The sequence below is a fragment of the Phodopus roborovskii genome, unplaced genomic scaffold (genome assembly GCF_943737965.1).
Source record: "Phodopus roborovskii unplaced genomic scaffold, PHOROB, whole genome shotgun sequence".
In the NCBI taxonomy this organism is placed as follows: domain Eukaryota; kingdom Metazoa; phylum Chordata; class Mammalia; order Rodentia; family Cricetidae; genus Phodopus; species Phodopus roborovskii.
Genome location: NW_026126480.1, coordinates 9,418,853 through 9,444,044, shown reverse-complemented (window position 1 = coordinate 9,444,044; position 25,192 = coordinate 9,418,853). Strand labels below are relative to the sequence as shown.

At 40.1% G+C, this 25,192-nt stretch overlaps 1 protein-coding gene across 1 annotated transcript in view; it reads right to left on the bottom strand.

The window, feature by feature from the left end:
* The window catches only part of Ints4 (integrator complex subunit 4), a 69,200-nt gene extending 44,486 nt beyond the window's left edge, over window positions 1-24,714 (bottom strand). The window contains exons 1-8 of the mRNA XM_051192270.1: window positions 24,597-24,714; window positions 20,588-20,782; window positions 20,036-20,153; window positions 12,831-12,937; window positions 6,241-6,426; window positions 5,150-5,200; window positions 4,018-4,106; window positions 2,873-2,993 (exon numbers count right to left, since the gene is read on the bottom strand). Of these exons, the coding sequence (XP_051048227.1) occupies window positions 2,873-2,993; window positions 4,018-4,106; window positions 5,150-5,200; window positions 6,241-6,426; window positions 12,831-12,937; window positions 20,036-20,153; window positions 20,588-20,782; window positions 24,597-24,650 (921 nt within the window). The 5' untranslated portion in view covers window positions 24,651-24,714. The remainder of the gene's footprint in view (window positions 1-2,872; window positions 2,994-4,017; window positions 4,107-5,149; window positions 5,201-6,240; window positions 6,427-12,830; window positions 12,938-20,035; window positions 20,154-20,587; window positions 20,783-24,596) is intronic.
* Window positions 24,715-25,192: the final 478 nt, after the last annotated feature.

The following is a 25,192-nucleotide window of genomic DNA, read 5'->3' as shown; positions in this document are numbered from 1 at the left end:
TAGCTAACAGTGTCAAACTTGCCTCCAGAGCAAAAACTGCTTTCAAAATTTTTATTTGATTATAACTGTGTGTATGTGTATGGCATGTGTATTCATGAACACCACAATGTTCATGTGGCAGTCAGAGGACACATGTGGAATCCAGTTCTCTTCCCACTTTACACAGGTTCCAGCTATCAAACACTGGTCATCTGGCCTGCAATGCAAGCACTTCTACCCAAGGAACCATCTCTGGCTCATACTTTCATCCTTCTTTCTAGCTTTAATGCTTCTAGCGTCTATCTAATTAGAAGATTAATAGACAGCAAAACACCAATAAAGACGGACAGTACATCAGATGTAAAGTTGCTACTGACCAACTAGGACATCAACATTTGCCTCAGGGAACACCAATGCCTAGCATACTTGCAAGCAATGAAACATATAACAAAAGAGTCTAAAAAAGCTACAATTTCTGGCAGGGCTATGGCAGTGTACACCTTTAGTCTCAGCACTTGGGTGTTAGAGGCAGACTGATTTCTGTGAGTTTGAGACTAGTCTGGTCTACAATAGCTAGTTCCAGGACAGACTCCAAAGCTACATGGAGAAACTCTGTCTCCAAAAACCAAAAAAAAGTTACAATTTCTAAGGTCAAATACTTAAATGTAGTTTAATCCTTACTGGATAAGAGAAATACAACATATTCTGAAGAAACACACACACACACACACACACACACCCCACAGACAGGCCTAAGCTGAAAGCAGTGACTATACTCTGTTACATGGATTTGCTTACTTACCAGTCACACTTGGGGGACTTAAAAAAGAAAAAACAACTCTTAGAAGCTATGAATTATAATAACAACCCAACCTCTTTCAAACGGTCTTCACTTTTCCAATATAACCTACATGTGTAATTTTTTTGTCTTGCTAAAATGAGGAATGGAAATCTTTCACTTTTTGTGCAGCACAGACATTTTAAATTCTTAAGAAACCTGATTTCTCCTTTCTCTTTGAGTTTTATCCTATCATACATCTCTCACCACTGCTGGTATCTTTTCTGTCTGGCCTATTAGCATGCATGACCTTGTACCACTTTTTGTCTTCTTTTCCTACTACTCTAACTTTCAACTCATACCCATTCCTTATCTCACTCAGCAAGCTCAGCCACCTCACTGAGCCATCTCCACTGCCCTCCCTCCCTGCTTTAATGACTTTAAATCTATACAGCTCCAAATTATGTAATTGTGCTTGTATTCAAGAGTGATTAATAATCCAATCTTGCTAATAACATTGGTAATTACAATTGCTATTATTTATAACATTTCTAGCCAGCTAGGCCTTTTAATCATATACATGGGCATACATATATGCATATATTTATTTATAGTTATGCCTCTTATACAGAAACACATATCCTTAACATACATTTATTTATTTATTTGTTTGTTGATGGGGGATGTTCTTCTGTATATACATTTCTCTTATTGGTTGTTGAATAAAACACTGATTGGACATTAGCCAAGCAGGAAGTATAGGCAGGGCTACCAGACTAGGAGAATGCTAGGCAGAGGAGAGAGATGCCACCAGGGAGACACCATACTGCTGAAGGAGTAACATGCCAGATTACAGATAAGCCACAGTCCTGTGGCAATACATAGTTTAATAAATGGGTTAATAATTAAGAGAGCGCTAGCCAGTAAGAAGCCTGAGCCATTGGCCAAACAAGTTTCTAATTAATAGGCCCAGCTAGCTCAGTCAGTGGAACATGAGACTCTCAATCTCAAGGTCATGGGTTCATGCCCCACATCAGGCACCATTTTGTAGTCCGAGTTTCTTTCCAGCCTGGTCCCACAGCCGTTGAGCCCCAAATAAACACACAGAGACTTACATCAATTATTAAACTGTTTGGTCAATGGCTCTGGCTTCTTACTAGCTAGTTCTCTCTTAATTATTAACCCATAATTATTAATCTATGTATTTCCACATGGTCTTATCTTACCAGAGAATGCTCCAGTGTCCTATTTTCCAAACTGCTACATGCATCTCCTTCTGGTATCCCTTTTTTCATCCTTTCCCAAGAATTCTCCTCATCTCATAACCCTGCCTATACTTCCTGCCTGACTACTAGACATTCCCCCATCAAGCTTCCTTCCTCTCTTACCCCCTGTCCCCCCCCCCCTGGTTTTTTGAGACAAGGTTTCTCTATGTAGCCTTGGCTATCCTGGAACTCACTCTGTAGACCAGACTGGCCTCCACCTCAGAGATTCGCCTGGCACCACCTCCCAAGTGCTGGGATTAAAGTGTGCACCACCATTGTCCAGCTAGAAACACACATAATGTATGCATACATACATATACTCATAGGTATAATTTCTGAAGGCAATCTTTAATACTTTTAAACTCTCACTTTAGTATTACATTCTTCATTTTATTAACAAGAAAAACTAAAATGTATGAGCTAATGAGATAGCTCTCTGGGTAAGGTCATTTGCTACCAATCCCGGAGCTCTGAGTTCAATCCCTGGCTGTCACCTGGCTAAAGACACTGAGTGCTCTTGAACTTGACTGTAAGGGTTTAACCACCTTTTCTTTTCACAGAGTTTGTTCACTGATACCCCTCACCCCAGTCTTTGTGAGGGAAGTAAGTATGGGACTATTACAGTCCAGATTTAGAATTTGGACTGCTGCTTACCTTTATTACCCATTTATATTAAAGTTAGTCCTATTTGCAAATAAACACAGTAATGAAACATATAATGTAAAAGAGGAGATAAGCTATTAGAGAAATTATGTGGTTTTTAAAAATATGACATATCTAACTCTATCTACAGCTTCTCAAAATGTTTGTAAAAACAAGCATTGTGTTCATTAAAGAAAGTGTAACTTACCAATAGCTTTGCCGCTTGAACACGAACTACCCAGGAGCCATCACTGACCATGTGGCAAATTTTCCCAAATGCATCATCAACTAAACGAATTTCTTCATTAGAAGAAGGTATTGGAACAATACTAAATAAAAAGAAAAGGGGAGAAACCACATATGACAAAACATGAGTCTGAGCCTACAGGCTCAGTACTCTAAGGAAGACCAATGAAAACTGTATTCAGGAAATCCTACACTGAAAGATACTTCAAGCACAGCCTGTTACTCGGAGAAAAGTACCCAGTGATTCTGAGTTGCATTGCAAACTTTCAGTGTCTTACAAAGAAACCAAGAACATGGGGGTGGAAGTATTATAGTTCAGTGGTAGAGTGCATACTAGCTCTTGTTCAATTCCTAACACCTATATAAAACAGAATCTGAAAAAACAAGTGTGTGTGTGTGTGTGTGTGTGTGTGTGTGTGTGTGTGTAAGTCCCAAATAACTATAAATGGACTTCATTTCTATAGGTTTACAATCCATTCTGGTTTTTAATTTCTGGATAACAGTTTAATGGAAAGGAAACCATTAACCCCCCCCCCCTTTTTTTTTTCTTATAGAAAATACCCTCCTATTAAATAGAAAATTTTTATAAATCTTCATCTCAATGAATCATTGTAAATCAATAATTTAAGTACTATGAAAGTATTTTTAACCAGAGCCAGTAGACGGCTTGGGAAGTAAAGGTGTTATTTGCCAAGCCTGATAATCTGAAGTTTATCCCCAGAATCTTCTGGTGGAAGGAGAAATGATTCCTGCACTATGTCATCTGCTCTCCACGTGGACGTGGCACACATGCCCAAAAACATATATACCTGGTGATATAGGAAATTTGGCCTAAACCAAACAAACTAAAATTCTTATTCTCATTCTCTATCTATCTGTCCATCTCAAAAAAAGAAAGAAAGGCACTTTAGAGGCACAGTTCAGTTCCTCTCCCACAGTACATAGTTCACAGTACTCTGATGATCAAGGCTAGTACCCTCCTCCTGTATTTCACACTGTTCCAAAAGTCTAAATCATTTTTTTTTTAAAAAAAAATAGATGGCTTCTGTATGGTGGGAAGAGAAACAATTGGCTCAGCAATGAATAAAGTAGATTTACACCACTGACCTCTCAGGGTAGAGCTGACTGACAACCCAGATAAGCTGGACCGCAGCACTGCGCACCTGCTCATAGTCGTCCGATAGCAATTTACAGGCCTGCAAAGAAGGATTGCACCCCAGTCAGTGTCTGTTTTCAAAGATGATGGTCAAACACTTTCAAAAGGAAGATAAAATGTCAGGATAAGGATGCTAATCAAAATACTGCAGAGTGTTTTTAACTTCTTGAACCTTTGTCCAACAAAGACATATTGGCATTTGTATGTTTCTCAGGCTGTATTCTAACTATGTAACGTCATACACCAGGTGGAAAGCAGAACCACACAGGGTGAGATATCTACAATAACACCAAACATAGTAAAGTCGGAGTACTCAAGGCCCATAGTATTACAAAAGATATTTACACATCAGTCCCAGAGATGTGGCTAATTGTAATTTCCACCAAGAGATAAAATAATTCAGTGTACGCTAACAAAACCTGATCTGAGGGTAGATTTAGACTGCTGATCCATTCCTAGGCTCACTCAATCACCCTCCAGTAGAAAAGCAACCCTCTAATGCAGTTTTTGATTAACTGTCAAACAGCCTTTCCACAATTCCATTATGCCTTTTTTCTTTTTTTAAACCAATACTACATTCATGCGCCATCTTCTCATATGATCTATGTGGTCTTGGTCACCCTCCAGAAACATTCTACTTTACCACATGTGGTGCCAGAATTGACCTTGAGTATGGCCCAGCCAAAGAGAGATAAGGAGATCTATAACTTAAACCCAGTACCTTGTGCATGTTAGGTAAGCTTGCTACCGCTGAGTTACACCCCCAAGCCCACTTTCCTTATTTCTAATCATACTTCGTGATGCATTTAGCATTCATGTACACTGAGCTCCACAAATCTTACTACAGTCTTTTTTTTTTTTTTTTTTTTTTTTTTTAAACATGCATTAGTACTACTGAATTACATACATAGCCCACATTGGTGTCAACTGTAGGTTTTAGATATGGCTTCATACCCACCCCAATAAATGTGGCCACTGGTTACCAGCTAAAGCCCTCATGATTTCAAATTCTGAGAAGCAATGCAACACCTTCCCAGCTTCATGAGCCTCCTCCTCTTCCAGAAAGCAATCATTTTAAGGTACCTGATTATAAATCGTTTGGTGTAACTTCAGTCCTCTTTCATGGAGCTGCAACTAGATAATAAAAATACAGTTGAAGCCTTTGTGAAAATGTCAATATTTCCAGCACATTCCTAAGTATATCACATTATATCAGACTAACATGGTTACCTTTAGCCAGAATCAGTACTAAATAAATACATTTTCTATATAAACACTCAGACACTTAACTCTAACCCAAAGTATTAGAAAAATATAAAATAATGCTAAGAAAGAAAAAGCAGAAGGTTGGATTTGCAGCTCAATGGTAGAATACTGGGTTCAGGTCTGAGCTCCAGGAAAAGAGAAGCTCAAAGAACAAATGGGTACTATATGTACTTCCCCTAAAGAACACTCTCCTCATAGCTCCCATCCCCACTTCTAAAGGGCCACCTATGGAAGCCTACTACACATACAACCCAGACACACTCTGTCCTACTGGGACCAGTGTACCTGAAGGAGGGCCCTGACTTAGCATTGTAACAGACACAGATTGGCTTTTCCTTGTTTCAGAAATAGATATGAAGGTTCCCAAAGAAGCACAAAGAAAAGCACACGTCATACAAGAACCTGTGTCTTCAGTTCTATGAGGCCACCACCAATAAGGGGATTTCAGAATATATTCAAAGCAGCACAGTCCATAATCTTAGAGAAGAGCCAGGTGTGAGACTTGCAAGAGGATTGCCAGAAGTTCACAGCCAGACCCATTCTCAAGGAGGGACAGAAAGAGAGAGAGGGAGGGGGACACAGAGGGAGAGCAGGAGAGAAAGAAAGAAAAACAGAGGGAAAGAAAGGAAGAAAGACGAGAAAGAAATAGAAGAGAAGAGAAAAAAGCTGGGCAGTGTTGGCACATGCCTTTAATCCCAGCACCTGGGAGGCAGAGACAGGCAGATCTCTGAGTTTGAGGCCAGCCTGGTCTACAGAGCAAGTTCCAGGAGAGCCAGGGTTACACAGGTACAAAGAGAAACCCTATCTCATAAAACCAAAAAAGAAAAAAGAAAAAGAAAGAAAAGAAACGAAATGAAACTATCTTCAGTTACTTTTTTTTTTTTTTTCTTTTTTTTAATCATGTTTACCATGGCTTTTATAGCTGCTGTTCTGACACGTGGATCCTGGTCACTAAAGTAGTCCCCGATAATTTTCTGGACATCTCTGGCAGTTAAGCCTTCAGCATCTTTTGCGACACTTTTCTCCAAGGAGCCAAGATTGCCAAGTAACTGCAGGCACTTATTTCTTACACCATGGGATGTATCTGTCAGGTGCTACAAAAAAGGAGAAAAAAGAAAAAAAAAATATGATTAGATATCTTGACAAAAAACCGGGGAAAAAAGCACTCTATCAAGCCTAGGACCACTGCCGTCTTGGCATTCTCATTCTTACTGGTCTGTGCAGCATCCCATTGCCTAAGGATTCATCTTCCCCAAAACTAAGATTTTTCATTTTTCATTAAATTATTTTATTTATTTATTATTTACATGTGTGATTGGGGGGTAGGCAGGATAGTAGTGGGAGCCACATTGAATGTATGGATGCCAGAGGCTAACTCTGTGGAGTTGGTCCTATCTTTTAACTTTATATAGGGTGCAGTGATTGAATTCAGGTTGTCAGGTGCTCGTGCCAAGCTCATTTTTACCCAAAACTGTGTCTTTACAAAACAAGGTTTTCTTGTTTTCTCCTCCCCACATCTTTGTATTTCTAACAGCCAGTACTTTGCTTTGTACAAAATAGCTACTTTCAAATCTGTCTCTACATTTTACTTGCTATCATTTTTTTTTTTTTTTTTTAAAGACAGGGTCTTACTATGAAGACATGGCTGATCTGGAACTCATTATGTACAACAGGCCAGCCTTGAACTCAGAGATCTGCCGGCCTCTGCTTCCCAGGTGCAGGGATTAAAGGAGTACACACAACACCCAATTCTACTATCAATTTTTTTCTTGTTTTGTTTTTCGAGACAGGGTTTTTCTCTGTGAAACAGCCAGGCTGAAGACCAGGCTGGCCTCAAAGTTAGAGATCTGTCTGCCTCTGCCTCCCAAGTGCTAGGATTAAAAGCATCTGCCACCACCACCACCAGTCTTCAAATTTTAACACAAATGAAAATGTAAAATCTTGGGGGCTGCACTGATGGCTAAAGCACCGGCTGCTCTTCCAGATGACCTAGGTTCAATTCCCAGCACCCATATGGTGGCTCACAGCCACCTGTAACTCCAGTCCCTGGGGATCCAACACCCTCTTCTGGACTCCACAGGCACCACTCATGCACATGACACACAAATACTCGCAGACAAAATACCCCCATACATAAAATAAATAAGTTAAAAATCTAAAACTAACCAGGATACAATAGATTTAAGAAAATGTATATTTAGGCTGGGTGGTGGTGGCACACGCCTTTAATCCCAGCACTCGGGAGGCAGAGGCAGGGGGACTCTGCGAGTTTGAGGCCAGTCTGATCTACAAAACTACACAGAAAAACCCTGTCTCAAAAAAAAAAAAAAAACAGAGAAAAAGAAAGAAAATGTATATTTAAGAACTCTTTCTTTAAATTTATTTATTTAAAAAGTTCTGTGTGTGTATATATGTGTGCATATACATGCACATGTGATTGAGGGTGCCCAAAAAGAGTCCAGAGGCTGAAGTTACATGGGCTATGATATGCCCAACATGGGTGTTAGGAATTAAACTCCTGTCTTCACAAGAGTAGTATACACTCTTAATTGCTTAGTCATCTCCCAAACCCAATTTTGAAAACTTTTAACAGCCATAGAGAAATATGAAAAACATCTTGAGTTTATAGCTCAGTGAATCTCACAAACTGAATACACACATAACCTAAGAACCAAATAAGGAAATGGAACTATATGTCCAGGATTACAAGACAAGCACTTTTACCCAATGAGCCATCTCTCTGGTCTAAAGATACTGTTAACATTTACATGCCACCAAAAGAGAGCAATCAAAACAGAAAGACTGTCAGTTTTCCACAAGGCAAATGACTCAATGGCATTTAATGAAAAAAAAAAAAAAAAAAAGTCTTAGAGATTGAAAGAAATTCAAGAATGTCTATATGTAGTATGTGGGTCTTTTGGATTCTAATCTAAAACAAAAACTCTAAGGTATATCTACTACAATTAATGCAATATTAATACAAACTGATACGACATTAAGGAGTTACTGCTAATAGCTGTACCCTGAATATTCTTTAGTATAGTTATCATTTAGAGATATTTAGTGGAGTACTTGAGAAGTGCAACATGAAGTCCAAGCTGATTCATGTTAAAACACTACAGTACACAATGGAAAATGATACTAGAATAGATGAAAAAAGACTACAAAATTAATTACGAAATATATAGTCAAAATTGCAAAGAACTTGGGTATGATGTCACATACTTATAATCCAAGCTCTCAGAAGCTGAAATAGGAGGATTACATAAGTGAGGCTAGGCTAGACAATATAGCCAGGGTCAGCCAGGGAGACATGGCAAGGCTGTCTTCAATAGACAGATAGATAGATAACTGGAAAGAATAGTAAATGTTAAAAAAGAAAGCTAGTTTCAGTCTTTAGTTCTGATAGCTAGCTGTGTAGTCTGTTTAAGTTCTAGCTCTCAGACTGCTGGCTTCTCATCTGTCTTCCTTACAGGCTATCAAAAATCTCAGTTTAGAAAGAAAATATATCAAAATAACTTTATGCACTTTAATCCACAGTGTTAAGGTTAGCTATTGTTACCATCACCAAAAACAATAAAGAAGGTAGAGTTACATAGTTTCAGGAGATAACAGCCACCATACAACTGCCAAAACAAGTTACCTATTTCCTTCAAGTCTAAAATGTCTATATTTGTTTTCTATGTGTGAAGTCACTGATCTGAAATATGCATTACTAGCTTCCCTTCACCATCCTTCTTGTCCCCTGCCCCTGTCCCATGTCTCTCTCTCTCTCTCTCTCTCTCTCTCTGTCTCTCTCTGGTGTGGGCACAGAGTCTCTTCAAGTATTCTCAGAAATAATCTATTCCTTTCCTCAGCAATCCCAAATTTCATAAGTGACAAATAATCAGGTTTGGTCTAGGGTTGTAGCTCAGTGGCAGAACATTTAGCTAGATTTCCATGGGCTCTGAGTTCAATCCCTTCCAACAACGCAACCAACCAAGAATTAATTAATTAATTAGAATGACACAGCTAATATTATCTGTGTCAGATAATATTGACTAGCAATTTGGCAGGCTCCAGAATCACATAGGAGACTAATCTCCAGATACCATGATTCTCCATTAGAAGGATATCAGGGCTTCTTTTTGAGAGAAGCCAATACCATGGCTAGAGCAAACAAAGCACAAAGATGTATCTGGAATATTTTATTCTATCAATTCCCAAATGTAACTATTAAAGAACAGTATTGAGAAGTCAAAAAGACACATACACAAGCTTGAAGGGGTGTCTACTTAGTCAACTGGAGAAATAACAGTAAGATATTACATTCCACTGAGTAGAAACAATAAATTTAAAAAGGATATAAATTGAAACTTTGGAATCAGAATACACAATTTCAAATTATCTCCCCACAAAATACTAATTTCAAAGGGAAAAGAGTAACTTTACAGTAAAGAAGGAAGGCTAGCAGATACCAGTAAACAATGATGAAAGTAAACATTATCAGTACTGAGCAATTGAAAGTAAGGTATCCCTAATACTATGCATTGATAACTGCTTCATGGCTATGATATTTTTGTGAAAGATAGGGCAATTTTAATATAATCAAGAAGTCATCGGGTAAGTACAAATTCAAGGATGTTTTACAAAGTAACAGTCCCTCAATTATCAAAATGTCAAAGTTATAAAATCAAGGAGTGTGTCGATATCTTGCTTGTACAAATAAAGTCTGTCTGAAAGTCAGAGAATGGAGCCTGCCACTAGCTAATTATAGAGGACGGAGGTCTGTACAGACAGGAAGTGAGATAGCTGGGCAGAAACAGACTATAAGAAGGGAGAAACAGGAGCTCCATCTCTTGTCTGCTGAGTTGCTAAGAAGGAAAGATGTGGCTGTGGTTTGCTCCTTCTCTCTGATCTCTCAGCATTTTCCTCTCTATCTAACTCTGGGTTTTTATTACATAGACCAATTAAGAACTCTTTTTGGAAAGGAAATACTCAGGAATTATTTCAAATTCAAGACAACTATTAACATAAGACAGTTAAAGTTATCCTGAACCCATCCTTTTTCTTTATTTCTTTGTTTTTTTATTTGTTTTATTTTGTTTTGAGACAGTGTTTCTCCGTGTAGTCCTAGCTGTCCTGGAACTCTCTTTGTAGACCAGGCTGGCCTCAAACTCAGAGATTCACACGCCTCTGCTGGGACTAAAGTCATGCGCTACTCCGTCTGGCTTGATCCCTTTTCTTAGAAACATTATGGAGGGAAATTCCAGTGCCTGGAGGTTACATAATAGCAATATGCCAGTGTTAGTCCTGATTCTGATGGCACTATTGCATTTCTTCACAGAATACAAATTGAAGTACTCTAGATCAAGGAGGCATCATGTATCATGTTGTCGGCTTACTTTCAAATGGCTTATAAGAAAGAAAAGGCCTTTATGACTATATTTGCAATCTGAGGTTTTATTTTGTTTTGTTTTGTAATGTTGGAAATCAATGTAAGGGCACAGCACAGGCTAAGCAAGTCACATCCTTGACCCAAACTTGGGATTTATAAAAAAAAAAAAAAAAAAAAAAAATCAAGCATTCCAAACAAACTAAAAAATGAACAGAACATATTGTTTCATAAATATTAAGGAACTATTACCTGATTCACAGAATAAGTGTTTAGAGTACTTAACTTCTGTTTCAATGGGCAGGAGATAAAGGAAATTTCATGAGAAAGCTCCTTTTCAATAAGCTGGGCTCTCAGAATGGGAGCCCCCATTGTAAAATCAGCTCACTCAGGGGTTGAGTGTGTAACTCACTAGTTGAGGTCTTGCCTACCATGCCTGAAGCCTTAGATTTGAATCTCAGCACAGAAAAAGAAATCCAGAAATTTTCTATCAAGCATTTTACTTCAATTAATTCTTTGCCTGCACATTATCTAAGGGAAAAAAACTGTGAGAACTGGCAAGATGGGTTAGCTGGTTACAGGTGCTTGCCTTAAAGCCTAGCAAACTACATTCAATCCTTGGAATCCACATAAAAGTGGAAGGAAGGAATCAACTCCACAAAGTTGTCATTTTGACCTCCATACATGCCGTAACACACACACTCTCTCTCTCTCTCTCTCTCTCTCTCTCTCTCACACACACACACACACACAGAGCAATAATATTTGTTTTAAATGTTAAGCCCTACTCATATGTCTCCTATCTATGAAAATATGATACTGGAACAGAAAAGTAAAACCCAGCTATGAGGCAGACAATGACGGTCAATTATTAGTTTTTTAAAGTGACTTACATTTATTATGGAAGTATCATTTTTCATAATAAAACTAGCTGAATCAGCCCCTAAAAGGTTTGTCACAACTGTTACACATACTTCATTTGATTTCCAAATGAATTAAAACCTCCTAGCCTATTAAGGTAACCAGGCAACAATGATATAACCAACATATTACTCAGTCTTAGACACTGAATCATAGCCTTCAAGCAACAAATATAATTTTATGATGATGTTCTTCCCCTACAGGTCACTTTTTACATCATAGCCATCATCATTAAAAACTGCCAAGTGGAGCTGAGGTAATGGCTCAGTGAGCAAACTGTTTCACAAGCATGGAGACCTGAGCTCCAATCCCCCCTGCTAGTGCAGAGACAGGTGGGTCCTAGGGGCTCACAGACCAGAAGAGACAACTCTAAGTAAAGGACCTTGTTTCAAAAATAAAGCCGAGAGCAACAAAGGAAGGACACCTGACATGACCTCTTGACTCCATGTGCACACAAAGGCAAATGTACCCTTCCCAACCACATACAAATTTTTAAAAAGAGAGCCAGGCGCCAACTGTCTGTTGTACACTTTGTCAGGCCACAAAGTACCATCATTTTTCACATTAATAGCATGAGTAACCAAATCACACTTTAGTAACAGTACTAGTCTGGGTGTGGTGGTACATGACTTAATCCAAGTACTTGGCAGGCATAGGCAGTGGCACTCGGTGAGTTTGAGGCCAGCCTATCTGAAACACAGCATGTTTCAGGACAGCCTGGCTCAGGAAAAACAAACAAATGAATAAAGTAAATCAATTAGTCTAAGACTACTTCCTAAATAATTCCCAAAATCTACTTACATCTTCCATTTTCCACTGCTTTAATCCAAGCTACTATGATTTCTTATGAGAATCACCACAGTAGGGCAGTAGGCTGGCTCAGTGAGTAAAGGCTCTGGCAACCAGGTTCAATACCAGTCTCAAAAACACACCAGATGAAAGCCAACTCCTACAAGATGTCCTGACATTCAATATGTGCCATGACTCTTCTCCTGTCCCCCACCCAATAAATACATAAATGTGTTTGTTTTAAAGACTCACTACAGCACTTCACTTTCCTTCCACCCAACATCAAGGACTAAAAAGGGCAGCTTGTACAATCACTGAGAGTCCTATGCTTCTCACTCTGAAGACTACACTGGGCAGATTTCACAAACCTCCAACAGCCTCTTTGTTCAGGAATGAAAACCGGCATACTCTTACCTTGCAGGCTACATCCACTAATCGCATCTGGGTAGCTTGATTTTCTGGTAATTTACTGCCAATTGCAAGCAAAGTGTCTAACAGCTGTGCTAGGACTTGATGAGACTCTAGGAAGAGAAAAGATTGAGTTACAAAATGTCAAAAGATCACTGCTGACACTAATATACTTTGGGAAGGATTGTAGATTCTTACTTTTTGTTTGTTTGTTTTTTCGAGACAGTGTTTCTCTGTATTGCTTTGGAGGTTGTACTGGAACTCACTGGGTAGATCAGACCGGCCTCAAACTCACAGAGATCTGCCTGCCTCTGCTTTCCTGCTGGTATTGAAGGCATGAGCCACTAATGCCTGGCCTTGTTTATTAATTTTTGATGTGTAGATTATACTGCCTAATCTTTTATCCCCTCAACTAAAAGCTAAATATCCAAAGGAATTTGGTCTTGAGAATTTGAGACTTCCACAGAATTGGGCATAGTCCTATGCACAAAGTAGGTCTTTTAAAAAACATTAAGATGTGATTAATGCAATAGCCTTCCACAAAGAACTAGTGGTTGGCTAATGAGCTAAGAAAGTTGATTAAAGCAGGAAAAATTCCCAGAGTCAAAAAACAAATAAACAAACAAAAATGGAACACTGAGCTAGGTATGGTGGTCATAACTTTAATCCCAGCATTTGGGAGGCAGAAGCAAGTAGATTTCTAAGTGTGAAACCCTATCTGGAAAAACAAAAAAAAACAAAACAAAACAAAAATGGTACACAAAGAGGTTGGGGATTTAGCTTCAGTGATACAGTGCTCGCCTAGCAAGCACAAGGCCCTGGGTTTGGTCCTCATCTCTGGGGAGGGGGAGGGATGAGGGGGGCACATGAAGTCGAGACAGAGAGAGAGAGAAGAGAAAGGGGGGGGAGACTTTATAACAGGATGACAACAGGCCACCCAGGGCATCTAACCTGCCCTTTGTAACTTCTCTCTTTAAGTTTTCAACTCTTTCCCTTGTTTTGAGACAGGGTCTCAAGGAGCACTGAACTCCCAGTAAAGCCAAAGCTGATCCAGAACTCCTCCTGATCCTGCTGCCTCCATCTCCCTGTGTGGGGATTATAAATGTGTGCCACCACACCTGGCTACTCCTTCAAGTCTTTTCTAGTACATTTTCCAACTTCCTGCATTTCTAACTCATCTCTCAGGCTAACTTGACTACACAGAAGGTGTCCTCCAAGCCTTCAGGGAAAGCCTAATAATCCCTAAAGTGTCACTCTTTACAGAATTTATCCTATTCCCAAAGAGAATTGCCCATCTCTTCTTCATTCCACAGCAGGCGTGATACTTTACTTTCTTTCCTATCACACTAAATTAGAAACAGAAAGATGCTTGAAGACAAAGACCATGCTAATTCACCTCCATTGTCTCAAAAATCTAGAATAAGTCATTATGTGCTCAATAAATATCTAATAAATGGTCAAGAGCCAAATACAAAATAACAAAAACAAACCCTATGAAGATTTTCTAAACCAGATCATCTTTTATTTAAAGGCTTTCCTGGAACTTCTATAATTGTATGCATGCTTCTGATGTATTGTCCCCTTACAATGATCAAATTGTTTGACAAGTGAATATTAAACACATCTGCTACCAGCTGAAATTATTGGCTAACATGGCTAGAGGTACTGTTTCATAAAGAAAACATACAAAAGCAATATTAAAACTTGAGCAAATAAACAACACATACACACATAAATGTATCCATGTTCTCCCATCTTTCAAAATATAACCCTTATACTGTTGGTGGAATATAAGAGAATTCTAGGTATAGGTATAGATCTTGGCATAGTTAAGAGTTTAGCTCTGTGGTAAAACACTTGCCCACCATGTGCAAGGCCCTCAGTGCAAAGTGCAGAAAGGGCAAAAGTATGAAACAAAAGTCACAAATATGAAAAAGTAGTCTCAGGAAACAGAAGGGGCAAAGACATCCCCACTGCCACCACACTGATTTATTTCCTCAGCAAGATAACTTCATATAACATCCATAAAAATCTAACTAAAACTTATAAAGCTCATCTCTGATAAATAAAAACTGAATCTAAATCTTAAATCCTGGGCTAGAGAGTGGTTAAAATTAAGAGCTTGCTCCTAATCCAGAAGACTGAAATTTGTTTCCCAGAACCCACGTCAGGCAGCTCACAACTGCCTATAATTCCAGCTCCCAGGGCTCTAACACCCATTTCTGGCCTCCAAGGGCATCTGCACATGTATAGTATATACACATACACATAACAAAAGTAAACATAAATCTTTAAACCCTGAATCCTAGTTTCTCTCCACAGTTTCTGAGCAATAATGCAACTGCAATCTGGACATTTCCACATGGACAGTAAATGAAGTCTCAATATCAAACCAATTCCCCAGAACACCAGAGGTACCAAATACTTTCTAAAACTTAGTTTGATTGTTGTATGCCCTCAATCACAAAACTTCACATTGTCCTACCTATAAAATACTATTCAATTCCTCAACACTCAGGACTGACTTTTTACTTCAAAGCATCTTACTATTCCCTGCTGATATGTCAAAAAAAAGTACTCAGTTCCTTAAGTATCTCTTGAATGATCGTTCCCAGCTCTGTCTTTTATTGATGTGTTACTTTGAGTTACTCTTCCCTACCCCTCACATTCCAGGCCTGTAACATACTAAGTAGCTAAGGATGGATAGATAACCTTAGGTTCTAGATCCTCTTCCCTTCTAGGACTATGTCCTAGGACTATGTCCACCACACCTGACTCCACCTCTGCCTTACAAACCATCTTAGTTAGGCTTCTACTGCTGCAACGAAATACCATGACCAAAAAGTAAGCTGGGGAGAAAAGGGTTTATTTGGCTTATACTTCAGCATTCTGTTCATTCTGTTCAGCATACTGTTCATCACTGAAGGAAGTCAGGGTAAGATCCCAGAGGCAGGAACAGATGCAGAGGCTACGGAGAGGAGCTGCTTACTGGCTTGCTTCCCATGACTTGCTCAATCCACCTTCTTATAGAACCTGCCCGGGAATGGCACCATCCACCACAAGCTGGGTCCTCCCTCATTGATCACAGAATGAGAAAATGCCTTACAGTTGGATCTCATGGAGGCATTTCCTCAGCTGAAGCTCTTTCTCTCTGATGACTCCAGCCTGTGTTAAGTTGAAACACAAAACCACCCAGTACACAAATCTACCTTTTCACTCAGTGGTTCTAGATACTTCCAGTTAGTCTAGATCTCATCCTCAGCTTTGCTTCCACGGTACACTAACTATAGGCCTCTAAAACACACTTTTTGTGCCATTATGCATGGTACAATAAGTTCTTAAGAAGCAAATATATACTATATCTCAATATACCTCATCTAGTGCTTGCCAAGGAGTTATAGCCCTCTTATATATACTGAACTAAAATGAAAAACTTTTAGTACAGAGTATGAAACACACTCTTTAAATTCAAAGTATACAGTAGACTAAATAACTAGGAGCCTCTTTATCTATGATATCCACAAATATCAAGTTGATTTAACAGTAACATAACTTCACTGAGTTCAACTACATGATCTCTATGAATGTTGTATAATCCAAGTCTCTTTTAAAGGCTAGGATAGTTAACAGCAACTCTCTGTGGTGATCCGAATGAGAATGGCCCCTATAAGCTCAAAATACTCGAATGCTTAGGGAGTGGCACTATTTGAAAGGATTAGGAGGTGTGGCCTGGGAGGAAGCGTGTCACTGGGGGTGGGCTTTGAGGTTTCAAAAGCCCAAGCCAGGTCCAGTGGCTCTCACTCTTCCTGCTGCTTGTGTATCTGGATGTAAAACTGGAAGCTACTTCTCCAGCACCAAGTCTGCCTGCATGCCACCTGCTTCCAGTCATAATGACAATGGACTAAACCTCTGAAACTGTAATCCACCCCAATTAAATGTTTCCCTTTGTAAGAGTTGCTGTGGTCATGGTGTCTCTTCACAGCAATAGAACAGTGACTAAAGCTGAGCAGTCCACAGAGTGAGTTTCAGAACAGCCAGGACTGTTACACAGAGAAACTCTGTTTTGGGGATGGGGTAGGGTGGGGGAAGAACACTGACTAAGAAGTTGAAGAGTTGATATCAGGAGTAGGGTATTGCTGTGACAGGCATGACCTTGCTGCTGCTTGGTGGGATGTGGACTTTGGATTAGGAAAGCATTTGAACATTTTAAGTAGGGCTTAATGGGCCATACAGGTAGGAAGGTGAAAAACAGTGTGATGAGAACAATGAAGATTATAAAGCCCAGCCCAAGAGGTTTCAGAGAAGAATATTAGTAAATGGCCTAGAGACCATTCTTATGATATTTTAGCAAATAATGTGGCTGCTTTCTGTCTGAGGCTAAAAAAGAGTTTTGGATTAATGGCATTAGCAGAGGATATTTCAAAACAGCCTGACTATGTCAGGTGGTTATTAGCACCATTCTCCTGCAGATCTACAACAAAAAGGAGCAAGCTGAGCAAGGAAAAATACAAAATGCAGTTTGAGGAGAACCAGAAATTGTAATGCAGCTAAATCCATGATCAAGGAGATAAAAAGTTTAAAGAAAGGCCTGATGCTAAATGGAATAAAGGGAGTGGTGACCGCAGGGCAAGGGCCCCACCCAACCAAGCATTCAACTTGTGAAAAGGAATTAAAGAAAAGCTAAAGCAGTGAAGGAAGCCACCCAAAACAGACAGCTGAAAATGTATTTGAATGAAGGGCCAAGTCCAGCCTGAGGAAGTAGAACTTGGCAGGTTCTGGACTTAGAGCCAAGGACACACAAAAGGGGTTATGGACTCTTCCTCAGTGGCTAAGGAGTACTGCCGAGGCCAGGTGTGTGTCAGGGGTGTCCCTACATGGACGCCCAAAGAGGCCATTGGCTAAAGTTGTGAAAGGGAATCCTGGAGACCCCAAGATATTGGAGATGTCAGAGTTGTGGGATATCTGCTGTCTTAGGATTTTTACTGCTGTGAAGAGACACCATGACCATAGCAACTTTTATAAAGGAAAACATTTAATGGAGACTGGCTTACAGTTCAGAGGGTTAGTCCATTATCATCATGGTGAAAAGCATGGTGGTGTGCAGGTGGACATGGTGCTGGAGAAGAAGCTAAGAGTTCCACATCTTGATCTGCAGGCAGCAGAAGGAGAACTGCACCACATGGCTTAAGCACATGGAACCCAAAACCTACCTCCACAGTGACATACTTCCTCCAGCAACCCCTCCTAATTGTGCCTATGGGCTAAGCACTCAAACTCATGTGTTAATTAATTAAAACCAGAAAATTAAAAAGAATACCGAAGAAGTTCTGTATTTCATCTAAACACTGTGATACTTTAGCAGACAACAAAGAACCAAAAGAAAATGAAACAATACAATACATGTAAACCTAAGAGGTATCACTTATTGTGGTGATTTGAAAAAAAAAAATGGCCCTGATAGGGAGTGGCACTATTAGGTGTGTGGCTCTGTTGGAGTAAATGTGGCTTTGGAATAGGTGTGTCACTGGGGGGGGGGGGGTGGCTTTGAGGTATCTTATGCTCAAGTTATGACCAGTGTCACTGTTCACTTCCTGTTGCCTGTAGATCAAGATATACTCTCGTCTCTTTCTCCATCACCATGTCTGCCTGCATGCTACCTGCCATGACAATAATGGACCAAACCTCTGAATTGTAAACTAGCTCCAATTAATTATTTTTCCTTATAAGACTTGTCTTGTTCATGGAGTCTCTTCACAGAAATAGAAACCCTAAGTAAAACACTTACATAGGTTCTCAATTGTAATGGGCCACATGACCAGGACAGCACCTCATGATTTCTATGTTATGTAACGGGACAACAAAGAGCCCTGAACAAATGACTCAACTTCACTGAGCTTTACTTTACCTGTGTGTAAAATAGGGACACTAGGAGCTGGAGAGAGAGCTCAGCTGTTAAGAGTGCTTGCTGCTTGCCCCTACAGAGGTCCTGAGTTCAATTCTCAGCAACCCCATCAGGCAGCTCATAACCATCTATAACTTCAGCTGCAGGGATCTGACATCATTTTCTGGCCTCCATGCGTACACAGACACTTGTGCAAATATATACAAAAACACATACATAAAAAAACATTTAAAAAAATATACTTAGAACCAGGCTTGGTGATGCACACCTTTAATTCTAGCACTCAGAGTAGGAGGCAGGCAGATCTCTGTAAATGTGAGGGCCACCTGATCTACATAGTGAATTCAAGGCCAGTCAGAGCTACACAGTAACACCCTGTCTCCAAAATACCAAAAAAAAAAAAAAAAAAAAAAAAAAAAAAAAAAAACAAAAAACAAAAAACAAAAACAAAACAAAAATCTCCAAAATACTTGGAATTATATTTTATATCCACCTTCTATGTCAAATAGGTTGTTATAAATATACAGCCCTTTCTACAGGTCACAAGTGATAGTTAAGATAAAACTATAGACAGAGATAGAAATACCTACAAAAAAAAACCAGTCTCTATCCCTGACTGACTTTGAACTTCCCATGCAGGCAAGGATGACCTTAAACTTTTGAGTCTCCCACCTCTTCCTCCAAGTTCTAGGATTACATCATGAGCCACCACATGCAGTTTATATGATAGGGGGATCATACCTAGAACTTCATACATTCTAGACAAGCTCTCTACAACTGAGCTATAACCCACCCAAGTTTTGCAGAGATGGAAACTAAATAAGCACTCTAGCAACTGAGCTACTGCTCTAACCAGATATATGTGCATGTTTTAGCCCTAATACAAATACATGTGCATGTTTCTATTAAACCATCTTCAAATTCCTTTTTAAGAAAAAGGAGTGTGGCCTATGCCTATAATCCCAGGAGACTCAGACTGAAGACTGTTTCAAGTTTCAGGTCACTTGTGTACCTAGTGAGTTGCAGGACAGCCTGGTCTAGAGTAAAAACATTCTCTACATAGAACTGAAGATTTCTGCTCTAACTATATAGCTTTTGTTTTCTTTTTCTCCCCCTCTCCTCCTTTCCCCCTCTTGGAGATAGAGTTTCTCTGTGGCTTTGGAGGCTGTCCTGGTGGAACTAACTCTTGTAGACCAGGCTGGTCTTGAACTCATAGAGATCCACCTGCCTCTGCCTTCCGTGTGCTGGGACCAAAGGTGTGTACCACCACCACCTGCCCTGACTATACAGCTTTTAAGTTGCAACTTACTTTCATTCTGTAGTATGTTAATGGCATCATCCATTATGCAGTCTGGAGAGAACCCTGCTGTCTTTGATAATAATCCCAACAATGATGCAATTTTCAGTCTCACAGATGGATCATTTTCCTAGGACAAAAAGCAGCTGTCATTTGACGTTCTACTCTTACCTATCAAACACACAGAACACAAGAAACTGACATCCCAAAGGACATTACATTCAACTATTCTAGGGTCTCATTTCTGAAATGTAACTTCACACACCTCTAGAGAGATTCACTCTATCGATGTTACACTCAATACTGTAAATAGAAATTTTTATGTCTTCCTGATGTCCTTAACTTCTAAAAACTGTGATCTCCCTCCACTCTACACAGAGGTCACAGTCCTTTGAGAAAGCCTTTTACATGCCTGTTTCTACTTACTACCCTGCAAGCCTCTGAGGATAGCATATACCTCATTTTAACCCCTGTATTCGTGGTGCTTAGCATAGAAATGAGTACCTTCCTGCTTCTCTGCAACATTAACCTGTTCTGCAGGCACACAGTGCACCAGGCTCTTACCTTATAATAATGTTCCAAGAGAATCCTGACTACGCCCTCCACACTTTCTGCCTCTACAGGCTTCCTAGCAAACTGGAGTAGGTACTGCAAAGCATCTGCTGGGGAGGTGGCTTTACACAGATCTATGTGGAGAGCAGCAGATTTACTTGGTTTTGTTAGTCGGAGCTTCTTAGTAGCGATTTCCTCCTGCTGTTGCTGTAAGACAGTAAAGAAGGTAAGATGTGAAAAGAGTCTGCAAATTTAACTTGGGTTCGTTTGATGGAAATAATTTTTGCTTTCTAACACACACACACACTTAGCTATTGGAACTTTAGAAATACAGCAGCATAAGGCCAGCCAGTAAGATGGTTCAGTAGGTAAAAGTGCTTGCTGTCAAGCATGATAGTAACCTGAGTTCCATCACAAGAACCCACATGGTGGAAAAAATAACCAACTCTTGCTGGAGAGATGGCTCAGAGGTTAAGAACACTGACTGCTTTTCCAAAGGACCTGGGTTCAATTCCCAGCACCTACATGGCAGCTAACAATCTGTAACTCCAAGATCTGACACCCTCACACAGACATACATGCAGGCAAAACCAGTGCAAATAAATATAAAAATAAAGAAGTTATTAAAAAAAGAACCAATTCGTACAAACACACATAGTTGCACAAAATAAGTAAATATTAAAGAAATGTTTGTTTGTATAAAAGGGAACCCATCACTCTAGGTTCCTTAAGTCCTGACAAAATAGGCAGGCATAGAAAAATGTCATAATCACTAATATTCTTTATTTTCCAATATATTATTTTAGTGTAGGTGCCAATCATCTCCCTCAAATTTGTTCTATCAGGAAAATTCTAGTCAGGAACATAATATAACATGAAAAAAGCAGCTTAGAGGCCAAAAGAATTATACACCATTAGCTAGGTGAAGCTTTCTCATTTGTAAGAAAAGCATTCCGATACCATTTCAAGGGGTTATGTGAGAAACCTAAGTTATCCTATTTTTACTATACACACATATAAGCACTAAACACATACCAATTCCCTCTCCCTCCTCATTTTCATAACAAAGAAGAAAGCACCAGGAGTACAAAGATTTCATTTCATCACTCTACAGGAACTATACACACAAAATTTTAAAATGGGTTTTTCTGATGGCTGGGTGCAGACAACTGTAACCCTGAGACAGAAGCAGGAGGCTCTAAAACACAAATTTAGTTCTCAGGGTTACTTGGACTGAAGCTGGTTCAAAATCCAGGAATGATTTTTCCCTCAGGTGATAGGTGAGGAAAGAATAATATCTGCCATTGTCAGTAATGTTCTAAAGAGCCAGGACTATCATTTCTGCCATCAAGGAACACAGACTAGTAGGGATACATGTACATTGGCAATCACAGCAGCGCTGGGTGATGAGATCAAATAGAGTGGAATGGAAATAGCAGAAGAAACTAACCTCTTGTTGAACTTTCAATCAAATTTTGAAGCAAAAACACAAGAGCACTCAATATAGGATAAAAGGTAATGAAGAATGGCACACATTTTGTATAAAATAAACAACTACAAATGTTCAGAGATGTGTTTTCTCATGGAATGCTAGGAAAGGAATGTATGGGGGGAAGAAGAGACACTACACAACAATGTAAATGCTCTGAATGCCTCTAACTTTAAAAAAAGGAGACAAAACAAACAAACAAACAAACAAACAAACAAACAAAAAACCCTGTTAAGTGGGCAAGTTTATTCTATTTATATCTACCACAAGAAAAAGAAAATGGGGTGGAGCTGGAGAGATAGTTTAGGGGTTAAGAGCACTGGCTGCTCATTCAGAAGATCCAAGTTCAGTTCCCAGCACTCTGAGTCAGGTGGTTCACAAATATGTTTAACTCCAGCTGCAGTGACCTGACACCTTCTTCTGGCCTCCACAGGCATGCAAAAATGTGGAATACTTCATAAAGACATACACACAAATAAAAACAAATCTTTAATGAAGAAGGAGAGGGCAGGAAGGGAAAGGAGAAGCAGAAGGGAAGGAAAGCAGGGAAGAATACTGATGCAGAAAATCCAGGGAGGAAGCCACAGCTGCAGGAACTCTGAAAAGCCAGAAAAGCTTTCTGACCCTTGATTCATTCAGAAAGTTCAGAATTTCACAGAAAAAGAAACAACAAATAGCAAAGCCAACTCTCAGCAGCAGAAGCTGCTAGGAATGTAGCTCAAATTGTAGAGTAATGCCTAGCATGCCCGAATCCCTACATTCTATCCCCAACCCCGCATAAACCGCAAAGTGGAGACAAGAGTTTTTAGAAACTAAAAGTCAACCTCAGATACAAAGTAAGTTTGAGGTACCTCGGTTATATGAGACTTTGTCTTTGGTTGGTTTTGGTTTTGAAGACAAGAGTTTCTCTGAGTAGATATGGCTGTCCTGGAACTTGCTCTGTAGACCAGGCAGGCTGATCTCAAACTCATAGAGATCCCTCCCTGCCTCCCAAGTGCTGGGCCTGCAGACATGGCTGAGGGTTAAGAGCATTTGTTCTTGCAGAGGACCCATTCAATTCCCAGCACCCACACGGTGGCTCACAATTACTTTAACTCCAGTTCTAGGGACACAGATACACTGTTCTAGCTCTCCAGTTATATGCTCCCAAGAGGCAGGAGCTCTGATATATATTGGACTTTGTTGCCAAAGACTTCCCACCATATATGGTACACTGAAATCACTCAAGTTTTTAAATATAAATACACACACACACACACACACACACACATATAATTCTCCTTTTGAATTAATTAATGAATGAAAAGGTTTAATAGTCATTTTCCAACACATACGGTAATGCAAGCCTTAAATCCTGGCACTCGGGAGGAAGAGACAGGCTGATTTCTGTGTGTTTGAGATCACAAAATCAGCCTTGTCCCTCAAAAAAACAAAAATCATTTTCCTAAATGGTACTACTCTAGCTAGGTGGTGATGACACCTTTAATTCCAGCACTGAGAGGCAGAGGCAGGCCGATCTCTGTGAATTCGAGGCCAGCCTAGTCTACTGAGTGAGTTCCAAGACAGCCTCCAAAGCTACAGAGAAACAGTCTCGAAAAAAACAAAACAAACAAAAAAAAAAAAAACAAAAAAAAAAAAAAAAAGAAAGAAAAAAGAAAAAGAAAGAAAGACAACAATAATCGCCTAAATGGTACCACACTCTGCCGCTGGTGATTCATGGGGGAGCTGGTCAGAAATGCAGATTTTTGTCTCACCTCAGCGACCTATTGAATAAAATCTGCATTTTAACAAAATCCCCAAGTGAGCTGGGTCTGTAGTATGAAGCCCTAGGTTCAATCCCCATTACTACCAAAAAATTCAAAAAGTTACGTTTTAAAATTCTGCATTATATTTTAGATGTATCTGTATACATACAGAAATTTGAGACGAAGAATGAAGATTCGCCTCTTTTACAGAGACGGCACACTGACAATTCTGACAGGGGCTTGGTCCACCTATCTTTAAAAAACTCTGAGGGAGGATGAGGGTGCAGGCGTAGCAGTCCTGTGACTCTTGCCTGCTCTGTCTGGGGCTTGACTTTTCTACAGACCCCTTCACCAGTCCCTTGAAGCTTTGCATATATAGCTCAGCTTGTCTCTGAAAGTATGAGAGTTAGGAGGAATTCTGCCACCAGGTGAGGACCGGATGCAATTGTAAAGCCATCTGGCACGACTGAGCTGTGAGAGATCAAAATAAGATAGGAGAGAAGGGAGTTTTTAAAATTATACAGCACTTTGTTTCTCCTAACAATTTTATTTCTTTTGTTTTGTTTTCGAAGTGGGCTGGGAGTGTGACTCAGAGAATTCTATCCCCAGATCTACAAAAAAAAGTCAGACTACACATGAGAACTGCGGCCTCGACCTAACACACCCCCCTGACGTGCAGCCGGACAGCCTGAACCTGAGTCGTTTACACAAGCTAGGAACCTATCTGGAGAACAGCCTGGGGTTCTCCCGCGCCGACCGATCCACGACCGTTCCTGGCAGAGCTTACCTGCACCACTTTGGTAAACTCCTCATACACCCGCTTTTTAAGGTGCGCCGCCATGGCTGCGCGGGCCCTCTCGGCTTCCGTACTCTCTGAGAGCCCTGGAAACCTTTCTAGCTAACAGAACACCGCCGCAATCCCACAAGGCAGTGGGGCTCCTGGATAGAGAGGCCACTTCCTGAAGCTCGACTGCCCATCGTCCTGTGAGTCGATTGGCTGCGTTCACTCCAGCGGAGACGGAAATCTATCTGGCGCGTTCTGAGAACTGAGCGGTCCAGAGCTGGAGTCAAAATGCAGAGCTGTGTCCTATAGGCTGAGCTTAAGTTTCCACCTTCCTTGGAGGTTCCCTGCTAGAGTCTTAGTGCAAACTCTCCCCTGAAGTTCGTTTTTCTTCGCTCCAGTAATCCAGAAGTAACCCATCAATACGAAATAACTGGGTGGTGGTGGCGCACGCCTTTAGTCCCAGCACCCCGAGGCAGAGGTGGACCAGCCTGGTCTACAGAGTTGAGTTCCCAGACGGGGTTACACGGAGAAACACTGTTTCGAAAAGAAAGAGAGAGAGAGAGAGAGAGAGAGAGAGAGAGAGAGAGAGAGAGAGAGAG